The sequence below is a fragment of the Myxocyprinus asiaticus genome, chromosome 8, assembly GCF_019703515.2.
Source record: "Myxocyprinus asiaticus isolate MX2 ecotype Aquarium Trade chromosome 8, UBuf_Myxa_2, whole genome shotgun sequence".
NCBI lineage: Eukaryota > Metazoa > Chordata > Actinopteri > Cypriniformes > Catostomidae > Myxocyprinus > Myxocyprinus asiaticus.
Window position 1 is genome coordinate 50678275 of NC_059351.1, and position 12916 is coordinate 50691190.

The 12916-nt window shown below is 39.0% G+C and overlaps 2 protein-coding genes across 5 annotated transcripts in view; both read left to right on the top strand.

The window, feature by feature from the left end:
- The window catches only part of LOC127445588 (relaxin-3-like), a 15689-nt gene extending 7885 nt beyond the window's left edge, over positions 1-7804 (top strand). Inside the window, exons 2-3 of the mRNA XM_051705743.1 lie at positions 6327-6488; positions 7210-7804. Of these exons, the coding sequence (XP_051561703.1) occupies positions 6327-6488; positions 7210-7505 (458 nt within the window). The 3' untranslated portion in view covers positions 7506-7804. The remainder of the gene's footprint in view (positions 1-6326; positions 6489-7209) is intronic.
- The window catches only part of LOC127445581 (transportin-2-like), a 113860-nt gene that overhangs the window by 84446 nt on the left and 16498 nt on the right, over positions 1-12916 (top strand). For 2 of the 4 annotated variants that reach the window (XM_051705725.1, XM_051705726.1), the window contains exon 1: positions 10666-10864. The exons of the other annotated variants lie outside the window; for them this stretch is intronic. The gene's annotated coding sequence lies outside the window, so the exon portion shown is untranslated. Of the gene's footprint in view, positions 1-10665; positions 10865-12916 lie in introns of those variants that run through there. 4 annotated transcript variants of the gene reach the window in all.

Sequence of the window (12916 nt, forward strand, 5' to 3'; positions counted from 1 at the left end):
TTGGTGATAGACAGATAGATAGATAGACAGATAGATAAGAGTGAGTTGGTGATAGAAAGAAAAGAGTGAGTTGGTGATAGACAGACAAACAGATAGATAGATAGAAAAGAGTGAGTTGGTGATGATAGATAGACAGACAGATAGATAGATAGATAGAAAGAAAAGAGTTGGTGATAGATAGATAGACAGACAGATAGATAGAAAGAAAAGAGTGAGTTGGTGATGATAGATAGACAGACAGATAGATAGATAGAAAAGAATGAGTTGGTGATGATAGACAGACAGACAGATAGATAGAAAAGAGTGAGTTGGTGATGATAGATAGACAGACAGACAGATAGATAGAAAAGAGTGAGTTGGTGATGATAGATAGACACAGATAGATAGATAGAAAAGAGTGAGTTGGTGATAGACAGACAGACAGATAGATAGATAGAAAAGAGTGAGTTGGTGATGATAGACAGATAGATAGATAGAAAAGAGTGAGTTGGTGATGATAGACAGATAGATAGATAGAAAAGAGTGAGTTGGTGATAGATAGAAAAGAGTGAGTTGGTGATAGACAGACAGACAGATAGATAGATAGATAGATAGATAGATAGAAAGAAAAGAGTGAGTTGGTGATAGATAGATAGATAGATAGAAAAGAGTGAGTTGGTGATGATAGAAAGATAAGTGAGTTGGTGATGATAGATAGAAAGATAAGAGTGAGTTGGTGATGATAGATAAATAGAAAGATAAGTGAGTTGGTGATGATAAACAGACAGATAGATAGATAGAAAGAAAAGAGTGAGTTGGTGATAGACAGACAGACAGATAGATAGATAGACAGATAGAAAGAAAAGAGTGAGTTGGTGATAGGCAGACAGACAGATAGATAGATAGACAGATAGAAAGAAAAGAGTGAGTTGGTGATAGGCAGACAGACAGATAGATAGAAAGAAAAGAGTGAGTTGGTGATAGATAGGCAGACAGACAGATAGATAGATAGAAAAGAGTGAGTTGGTGATGATAGATAGACAGATAGATAGATAGATAAGAGTGAGTTGGTGATGATAGACAGACAGATAGATAGATAGATAGATAGATAGAAAAGAGTGAGTTGGTGATAGATAGAAAGAAAAGAGTGAGTTGGTGATAGACAGAGACAAACAGACAGATAGATAGATAGATAGATAAGAGTGAGTTGGTGATGATAGACAGACAGATAGATAGATAGATAGATAGATAGATAGATAGATAGATAGAAAGAAAAGAGTGAGTTGGTGATGATAGATAGTCAGATAAACCGTCAGGTAGGTAGGTAGATAGATAGATAGATAGATAGATAAGAGTGAGTTGGTGATGATAGACAGACAGATAGATAGATAGAAAGAAAAGAGTGAGTTGGTGATAGATAGATAGATAGATAGAAAAGAGTGAGTTGGTGATGATAGACAGATAGATAAGAGTGAGTTGGTGATAGACACAGACAGACAGACAGACAGATAGATAGATAGATAGATAGACAGATAGAAAGAAAAGAGTGAGTTGGTGATGATAGACAGATAGATAGATAGATAGATAGATAGATAGATAGATAAAAAAGTGAGTTGGTGATGATAGACAGACAGATAGATAGATAAACAGATAGAAAGAAAAGAGTGAGTTGGTGATGATAGACAGACAGATAGATAGATAAACAGATAGAAAGAAAAGAGTGAGTTGGTGATGATAGACAGATAGATAGATAAACAGATAGAAAGAAAAGAGTGAGTTGGTGATGATAGACAGACAGATAGATAGATAGACAGATAGAAAGAAAAGAGTGAGTTGGTGATGATAGACAGATAGATAGATAGAAGAGAGTGAGTTGGTGATAGACAGACAGACAGATAGAAAAGAGTGAGTTGGTGATGATAGACAGACAGATAGATAGATAGATAGATAGAAAAGAGTGAGTTGGTGATGATAGACAGACAGATAGATAGATAGAAAAGAGTGAGTTGGTGATGATAGATAGACAGACAGATAGATAGATAGAAAAGAGTGAGTTGGTGATAGATAGACAGACAGACAGATACATAGATAGATAGACAGACAGACAGATAGATAGATAGAAAAGAGTGAGTTGGTGATGATAGATAGACAGATAGATAGATAGATAGACAGACAGACAGATAGATAGATAGAAAAGAGTGAGTTGGTGATGATAGATAGACAGACAGACAGATAGACAGATAGATACAGTGCATCCGGAAAGTATTCACAGCGCTTCACTTTTTCCACATTTTGTTATGTTACAGCCTTATTCCAAAATGGATTAAATTCATTATTTTCCTCAAAATTCTTCAAACAATACCCCATAATGACAATGTGAAAGAAGTTTGTTTGAAATCTTTGCAAATTTATTAAAAATAAAAAACGAAAAAAAATCACATGTACATCAGTATTCACAGCCTTTGCCATGACACTCAAAATTGAGCTCAGGTGCATCCTGTTTCCACTGATCATCCTTGAGATGTTTCTACAACTTGATTGGAGTCCACCTGTGGTAAATTCAGTTGATTGGACCTGATTTGGAAAGGCACACACCTGTCTATATAAGGTCCCACAGTTAACAGTGCATGTCAGAGCACAAACCAAGCCATGAAGTCCAAGAAATTGTCTGTAGACCTCCGAGACAGGATTGTATCGAGGCACAGATCTGGGGAAGGGTACAGAAAAATTTCTGCAGCATTGAAGGTCCCCATGAGCACAGTGGCCTCCATCATCCGTAAATGGAAGAAGTTTAGAACCACCAGGACTCTTCCTAGAGCTGGCCGCCCGGCCAAACTGAGTGATCGGAGGAGAAGGGCCTTAGTCAGGGAGGTGACCAAGAACCCGATGGTCACTCTGACAGAGCTCCAGCATTTCTCTGTGGAGAGAGAGGAGAACCTTCCAGAAGAACAACCATCTCTGCAGCACTCCACCAATCAGGCCTGTATGGTAGAGTGGCCAGACGGAAGCCACTCCTCAGTAAAAGGCATATGACAGCCCACATGGAGTTTGCCAAAAGGCACCTGAAGGACTCTCAGACCATGAGAAACAAAGATTGAACTCTTTGGCCTGAATAGCAAGCATCATGTCTGGAGGAAACCAGGCACCACTCATCACCTGGCCAATACCATCCCTACAGTGAAGCATGGTGGTGGCAGCATCATGCTGTGGGGATGTTTTTCAGCGGCAGGAACTGGGAGATTAGTCAGGATCGAGGGAAAGATGAATGCAGCAATGTATAGAGACCTCCTTGATGAAAACCTGCTCCAGAGCGCTCTGGACCCCAGACTGGGGCGAAGGTTCATCTTCCAACAGGATAACGACCCTAAGCACACAGCCAAGATAACAAAGGAGTGGCTCCGGGACAACTCTGTGAATGTCCTTGAGTGGCCCAGCCAGAGCCCAGACTTTAACCCGATTGAACATCTCTGGAGAGATCTGAAAATGGCTGTGCACCGACGCTCCCCATCCAACTTGATGGTACTTGAGGTCCTGCAAAGAAGAATGGGAGAAACTGCCCAAACATTGGTGTGCCAAGCTTGCAGCATCATACTCAAAAAGACTTGAGGCTGTAATTGGTGCCAAAGGTGCTTCAACAAAGTATTGAGCAAAGGCTGTGAATACATGTGCGTGCGTGAGTGTGTGTGTGTGTGTGTGTGTGTACATATTTTTGTAAATAAATTTGCAAAGATTTCAAAAACTTTTTTTCATGTTGTCATTATGGGGTATTGTTTGTAGAATTTTGAGGAAAATAATGAATTTAATCCATTTTGGAATAAGGCTGTACCATAGCAAAATGTGGAAAAAGTGAAGCGCTGTGAATACTTTCCGAATGCACTGTAGATAGATAGAAAAGAGTGAGTTGGTGATGTCAGTCATTTTTTTGCAAGTAGGTATAGAGTAGCTGCAGTCCGGAGATCTCCAAATGGGCCGGAATCTCCAAAGGATGGTAAGGTAACTCTGGAAGGAGGCGGACTTCTTCCAGAAGGGGGTTGGACCTGCTCCAACCCTTGTTAGGGTTATGAAAAGGGGTTAGTTAGGTTAGGGGCTCTGTATATCTTTGATGGCGGTTTGGAGCTCCCGCCCCTTTTGGAGCTCTGTCTGCAGTTATATCCTTCATTTTTTTGATGCACTGTGACATCATTAGATTATTATTAACAGTACTGTTCATTAAGGTCAGACAGGCAACCACTTAGTCCAGATGGTGTAGTTTCATTCATGTGCTATTATCTCTGAATGCCAAATGACTGAATCATATTCACCAGACTTTATCTCACAACTGTGTGAATAAGAAGACAGGCTTTTGCTGATATGCTTATAGGCCAGCTTCCGAAGTGCCCCTGATTACAGTGTGCACACACACACATACAGACACAACAATAGATTAATTTCTTGCTTCCATATCCAAGTCTTATCATTGTTTGAAATGTCACCGGGGCAACTCGTGTGGCGAGAGTTCAGTTAAACACAGGCTGCACCCCTGAAGTTTTTCTCCCTTGCAGTGCCACAGAGTGTAACTCTTGGTTGTGTATTAAGATGTATGTGTGATTGTGAATTTTGGGAAGTTGGTAAGAGGTTAGACACTAAAATGGTTAAAGTCAGTGTATTGGTTCATGTATTGTCATCTCTTGCCGTTTGAAAGGAGCCCAAATGAAACACATTGTTTAGAAGAACAACAATGCAGAATATAACAGGTCTTTAAAACACTAGCAAAAAAAGGTACTATAACCATGTTATTTTCTTTTGGACATGGTACCATGGTTTTATATATATATATATATATTACCATATACACACACACAGTATATAAATATATTTAGGCATGTTTCATCTGAAGATATGCCACTAGATTCCATTTATTCTGTTTATTTTGCCCCATTATGATTGCACTTTTCACCTGCCATACTATTAATATTGGCGTATTATTTGTGGTGTACTTTATATGTGATCATATATTGTATATGGAGTATTTCATTGTATATTGTGTGTAAATTGAGCACTGAATGTAGGTCATATGAAATATTGTATGTGTGTTGTATCATGAAAAACTGATTGATATCCCATCAAAAGAGCTCCAATTAAAATTCCGTTCAGGTTCAATACCTGTGAAACTCAATCGACAGCATTTATGACGTAATGCTGATTACAACAAAAATGTGTTTTTTCTTTAAAATAAAAGCAAATATCAAGGTTACAGTGAAGCATTTACAATAGAAGTTCAATGGGGCCAATCTGCACACGTTAAAATAATCACGGTTTCAAAAGTATAAACTAAAGATGTAAACAATATGTGTTTTAATATGATTTTAGCGTGATAAAATCGCTTACATTTTCTGTGTAAAGTTATTTCCAATTTTACTACTTCGTCGCCATGACAACGTAATGCTGTAAACTCTGTAATCCCGCAAAAATTAGGATTTCAACAACTTTACAGCTCAAATAATCCACAAATTTTAATGAAAGTATTAATTTAAGTGCTTTTATAAAATTATAAGCTTCACATTTCTGCCTTTAAACTCTCCAAAAACTGGCCCCCATTCACTTCCATTGTAAGTGCCTCACTGTAACCTCAATTTTTGCTTTTTTTAAAGAGATGGAGGGATGAGTCCAAGTGTATTTTTGTGGTCATCAACAGTATGCCACAAAAACTCTCAATTGAGCTTAATTTGTATTGAACCTGGAATATTCCTTGAATAAAACTGTATTCTGATACTTTACTACAAAAGACAATGATAAACATTCAGTACCATAATATGTCATGGTAAGTTTAGCAAAAGCTCTGTGGTAATAGATACAGTTCTTTTTGCTTAGCTATTTAGGATCAGAATGTACATATTCACATGTATCTTCTTGAAAGTACAGCCCAAGTGTATGATAAATGTGCATGAGTGTGTTTGCAAATTCACAATTCATTCCCCATATTGTGTGATTAGACCGTGTGTTCGGCAACAGAAAGGTCAGGTTTGATGAGATTAGGTCGCTGCGTTTGACATCACCTCCACAGAGGTGCACAGGTTAATTACAGAAGCACTAGGCCGGGTCTTTGTCTTCCTAAAGGTCTCTGCCCCACTATCACAGTCTATCTGTCTGACACGCAAACAACTTAGGTCAAAAAGAGGGTCTCTGAACCCCTATAAAAACAGACACCAGGTCAGCAGAGAAGATGTAAGACCACCTTCCAATCCAGAGAGAGAAGGAACAGAGAGAGAAAACGAAAAGATTTTGCACTACATCTTCATCACCTGTTCTCATTCTTTGGTTTCTGGGCAAACTTACATCCCACTCTATCACTGTCATAATGTATAAAGCTGCAGTTATCACTGTTGCCCTGCTGGTGGCGCTGGTGGGCAGCATTCAGGCTACAGAGGGACACCCCTTCTACGGAGTGAAGCTGTGTGGCAGAGAGTTCATTCGAGCGGTCATCTTCACCTGTGGAGGCTCTCGCTGGAGGAGATCTCTGGATGTGTCAGGTAAGACAGGTGTGAGAGTGAGACTTGGAGTTAAAATGTGTGTCTGGCAGCATAAAAGTAATCCATACCACACCAGTGGTTAAATCCATGTCTTCAGAAGTCATATGATAGGTGTGGGTAAGAAACAAATAAATATTTAAGTTCTTTTTTAGTATAAATTCTCTCCCCGCCCAGTAGGTGGCAATATGCACAAAGAATGTGAATCGCTAAAAACAAACACTTTCAAACAGAATGTGAAAGTGAAAGTGGAGATTTAGAGTAAACAAGGACTTAAATATTAAATCTGTTTCTCACCCACACCTATTATATCGCTTTAGAAGATATGGATTAAACAACTGGAGTCATATGGATTACTTTTATGCTGCCTTTATGTGCTTTTTGGAGCTTCAACGTTTGGTCACCATTATCTTGCTTTGAATTGACCTACAGAGCTGAGATATTCTTCTAAAAATCTTAATTGGTGTTCTGTAGAAGAAAGAAAGTCATATACATCTGGGATGGCATGAGAGTGAATAAATGATGAGAGAATTTTCATTTTTGGGTGGACTATCCCTTTAACAAGCCACATAATTAGAGATTCATGTAATTTAGGTCTGTAGAACAAACAGTGTGGGATGTTAGTTTAGGTGTTTGTTCAATTCCACAACCCTAGGTATAATAAGCCAGTTGACATGCATGCACAATATCTCCTCACATGCTTTATGTATTTGTCTCTGATCAGGTGACCTGTCCAGCGATCTGCTCTCTGCTCACGACGACGAGGCCTCTGACAACTGGAGCACCAACCCCATTACTGGACCCTCATACAGACCCCGTTCTGAGTCAGAGGCCCCCGTCTGGACAGGAGAGGGCCAGGAGGGCCCCGTGTTCAGCCGCCCCGCCCGCTCGCTCATCTCAGAGGAAGTGCTGGAGGCCTTGCGCACATCAGACAGGAAAGGGCGGGATGTGGTGGTAGGGCTGTCCAACGCCTGCTGTAAATGGGGTTGCAGTAAAAGTGAGATCAGCTCGTTATGTTAAAGGACAATTTATTCAAATATCTCCATCCTTCCTTCTACCACTTTTCCATCCTTCTCATATGTGAAGAATGAGGGTGGAGAGGTCATAAGGGTGTTGATGGTTGTTCTTTGTATGAAATAGTGAAAATACATTTGTTAGAACTTGTTGCCTTGTGTCAAATATGTAGGAATAGCAGAATTTAGCCAAAGTGAAGCGTCTGTCCATTTTTGTGTCTGTCACATTGTTCAGAATGTTCTCACCATGTCTACCCATGTGATGTTCTTGTGAGGTCACTGATTTAGTAACGGCAATCTGAAATAAACTTTTGTTTGCATAATGCGGTTTCTATGATGATTTTAATATAAAGGTTGTAGAATACAAACTTTAAAAGTAAATATGCCATTTTGAGCTCTTATGAACTTTCAAACATTATTTATCAGTTGTTTGGTGCCGCTAATGGAGCAGAAATAACCCTTCAGCTAAATATGAAAAAAACTCTTCACCTATAAATTAAATATTGTTAAAAAATACAATGCTATAACAATCTTTTTTTGGAACAAGTACCATAGTAGTATCATGGAATTGTTTGGAATAGCATACTACTATACCACTCTTACTATTTCCAAACTATGTAATATGTGTACTGTGCATAGTATGCACATTTTCAGCATACAAGAATGACAGATTACCTACTAAATTTGCCAAATTGTGCAGTTCACAACAAAGCATGTCGCACAGAAAACAGTATCTTGCAAAGCAATACACTCAACTTGATGTTTAATTTCAGAGTGACAAATGAATCAGAAGTAATATCAGCCACATCATTTTCTTGACTCATTATTTGATCAGACTTCCAAAAGTTAAGACATTTTACACAAATTTGGATTTAACTTGAAAATGACTGGATGCCACTTGCTGAATTAAAGGGACAGTTCACCTTAAAATGAAAATTCTCTCATCATTTACTCACTCTCATGCCATCTCAGATGTGGATAACTTTCTTTCTTCTTCTGAACACAAATGAAGATTTTTAGAAGAATATTTCCGCTCTGTTGGTCCATACAATGCAAGTGAATGGTGGCTAGATCTTTGAAGCTCCAAAAAGCACATAAAGGCAACATGAAAGTAACCCATAAGACTCCAAAGTTTTAATCCATGTCTTCAGAAACTATATGATAGGTGTGGGTGAGAAACAGATCAATATTTAAGTCCTTTTTTACTATAATTTGTCCTCCCTGCCCAATAGATGATGATATGCACAAAGAATGTGAATCGCCAAAAACAAAAGAAGAATGTGGAAGTGAAAGTGGAGATTTATAGTAAAAAAGGACTTAAATATTGATCTGTTTCTCACCCACACCTATAATATCGCTTCCGAAGACATGGATTTAACCACTGGAGTTTTATGGATTTCTTTTATGCTGCATTTATGTGCTTTTTGGAGCTTCAAAGTTCTGGTCACCATTCACTTGCACTGCGTGGACCTACAGAGCTGAGATATCTTCTAAAAATCTTCATTTATGTTCTGCAGAAGAAAGAAAGTCATCCACATCTGGGATGGCATGAGGGTGAGTAAATGATGTGAGAATTAAAATTTTTGGGTGAACTATCCCTTTAAATATGCAAGGTAATGAGGTCAAGTGACAAAAGTGTAGCACACTACTGTTTGAAGCGTTTATTGTTGCATATGGCATTCTTTAGTACATTGTTGTTGTTGTAGTTTTTAACCGCGATGGGAGAAAGGTGCCATCCGATGTTCCTGTGAGGCTATTCTGCATTTTCGGCTCCAGTGGGGGCGGGGTTAGGGTATCTGCTGCCTGCCAGGAACAAACCGTGGCATCTTTGTACAATCGCCCCACACATGACCCACCATTTAGGGCATTTTCCAAACAGCATTTTTGGGGCCTTGAAGGGCACTTCAGGAAGGGTACACCACTTGAAGAGTCCTTCCTCACAAAAGTAGGAAAGCTTATGTTTTCACAAAGGGCCCTTATACAAGACTTTTACTGAAGGGTAAATTCAAACCGTAATGCCCACATCAAGAGCTTTGTCCATTGTAGTGTGTAGGGCCTAGGCATGATCACTTTCTTTTTAATTTTTTTTTTAACCAACATAGTCCTGATCATAACTACCAAATATTCATTCATTTTCAGGATTCTAACCCTTTAAATGCCCGTTTGTTTACATAATGCCACTGTTGTTTTTTATGGAAAAAACAACACAAAAAGTAAATTATTTTCCATATACAAAATGCTAAGGGGAATTATTATTATTATTTATTTATTTATTTTTGGATTATCACAATCTGGGATATGTCAATGATTAGCAACAACATTGATTTTGATGTAATATTATTTTTTGAGCAGTGTCAGATAAAAAAATTAAAAAAAACCTCACACTCAGTACCATAGAGGACAAAAATGTCCACGTCAAAAAACTGCCATAAAAATATTATATATTCACATTATTTTCCACTTTCACTGAATTTAACCAACATCAGTCCTGATCATAACTACCAAATATTTATTCATTTCCAACATTTTAACCCTTTAAATGCCAGTTTGTTTACATAATGCCACTGTTGTTTTTTACACACACACAAATTTCTCAATACACACATACAAAACACACTGTGACATCCATACCAACACACCCACACAATTTTATCTGCATCATTTATTCAGTTGGCCTGCAGTGCTCTATAATACAGTAAACAGAAAATAGGGGAAAAGCTTGTATTTGCTCCATAGGCTAAACATGAGAAAAATGGCGCCATCTGATTGAAAATATTAATTTAAATTTTGAAGTCAGGGCTTGAAAGCATAATATCATAGAATTCATGATTTGATGCTTTAATGGCACTGGGATCAAATATTGCAGTTTTAATGGGTTTCAATGGGGACAATTTTGTCCTGAAGGTCCTGAGTGTAACTATTTTGTGTACACAGTGTATTATAGATGTTTTATAGGAACTGGGGTTGAAATATCAAAATTCCCACTAAAATACACACCTTTGGCACAATTTACGCCGTTGGCATTAACACAGCCAAAATGATCGAAAAAACAAAAATGTCCCGAAGGTCGCACAAGCGATAAGTCTCAGAATCAGGCTCCACATATTTTATGCTAATGATGTTGGACGTCAGCACCACCTCGCTACGGAAGCCGCGCAGATCCATAGCCCGCGATTAACTCGTCCGCCATGCATCAGGCGCCGCCGGCCAGCGAAGAAGAATAGCAGCACGCATCGAGATCAAAACCCGTAGAAATCCCGCACAACCCGACGGTGAGCGACCCGTTCCCGCGTCCTGACGGCCATCAGCGCTCGTGCAGCGGCAGAGAGAGTGAGCGTCCGAGGAGAGCGATCGCGCGGATTGACGGTAAGCGCGTTTGGCGGGTTAGTAAAGCGGCTAACGGCTACACCACCATCTGTGTGCGTGAGTGTGTTTATATAGCGTCATTATACACGGCAACACACACATAACGGTTTTAATGCGGTATTTGTGATGTATGGTCGGTGAACAGGTCCTGTGTGAGATGGAGAATTGGGTTTACCGGGTCGCGTAAACACACACGGCCTACATACACATCTTTACACACACCCACCCACCCCTCTATATAAATACGAAATATATATACACTCTATCACACACAATCAGTCTTACATACTCAGATGTAATTACCTCACAGATATAAACTTACACACTAATATAAATCTACACAGATACACCCCCATTCACACATTCAGTAATATATATATATATATATATATATATATATATATATATATATACACACACACACACACACACAGTCAAAAGTTTACATACACCTTAGCCAAATACATTTAAACTCAGGTTTTCACAATTCCTGACATTTAATCATGGAAAACATTCCCTGTCTTAGGTCAGTTAGGATCACTACTTCATTTAAGAATGTGAAATGTCAGAATAATAGTAGAGAGAATTATTTATTTCAGCTTTTATTTCTTTCATCACATTCCCCGTGGGTCACAAGTTTACATACACTTTGTTAGTATTTGGTAGCATTGCCTTTAAATTGTTTAACTTGGGTCAAATGTTTTGGGAGCCTTCCACAAGCTTCTCACAATAAGTTGCTGGAATTTTGTCCCATTCCTCCAGACAGAACTGGTGTAACTGAGTCAGGTTTGTAGGCCGCCTTGCTTGCACACGCTTTTTCAGTTCTGCCCACAAATTTTCTATTGGATTCAGGTCAGGGCTTTGTGATGGCCACTCCAATATCTTGACTTTGTTGTCCTTAAGCCATTTTGCCACAACTTTTGGTATGCTTGGGGTCATTGTCCATTTGGAAGACCCATTTGTGACCCAGCTTTAACTTCCTGGCTGATGTCTTGAGATGTTGCTTCAATATATCCACATAATTGTCCTTCCTCATGATGTCATCTATTTCGTGAAGTGCACCAATCCCTCCTGCAGCAAAGCACCCCCACAACAGGATGCTGCCACCCCCATGCTTCACGGTTGGGATGGTGTTCTTCGGCTTGCAAGCCTCACCCTTTTTCCTCCAAACATAACGATGATCATTATGGCCAAACAGTTCATCAGACTTCATCAGACCAGAGGACATTTCTCCAAAAAGTAAGATCTTTGTCCCCATGTGCACTTGCAAACTGCAGTCTGGCTTTTTTGTGGCAGTTTTGGAGCAGTGGCTTCTTCCTTTCTGAGCAATCTTTCAGGTCTGTCGATATAGGACTTGTTTTACTGTAGATATAGATACTTGTATACCTGTTTCCTCCAGCATCTTCACAAGGTCCTTTGCTGTTGTTCTGGGATTGATCTTTTTGCACCAAACTACGTTCATCTCTAGGAGACAGAATGCGTCTCCTTCCTGAACAGTATGATGGCTGCGTGGTCTCATGGTGTTTATACTTGCGTACTATTGTTTGTACAGATAAGCGTGGTACCTTCAGGCATTTGGAAATTGCTCCCAAGGATGAACCAGACTTGTGGAGGCCCACATTTTTTTTTTTCTGAGGTCTTGGCTGATTTCTTTTGATTTTCCCATGATGTCAAGCAAAGAGGCACTGAGTTTGATGATAGGCCTTAAAATACATCCACAGGTACACCTCCAATTCAGTACACCTCCTATCAGAAACTAATTGGCTAATTGCCTAAAGGCTTGACATCATTTTCTGGAATTTTCCAAGCTGCTTAAAGGCACAGTTAACTTAGTGTATGTAAACTTCTGACCCACTGGAATTGTGATATAGTCAGTTAAAAGTGAAACAATCTGTCTGTAAACAATTGTTGGAAAAATTACTCGTGTCATAAACAAAGTAGATGTCCTAAACGACTTGCCAAAACTATAGTTTGCTTATATTAAATCTGTGGAGTGGTTAAAAAAAATGAGTTTTAATGACTTCAGCCCAAGTGTATGTAAACTTCTGACTT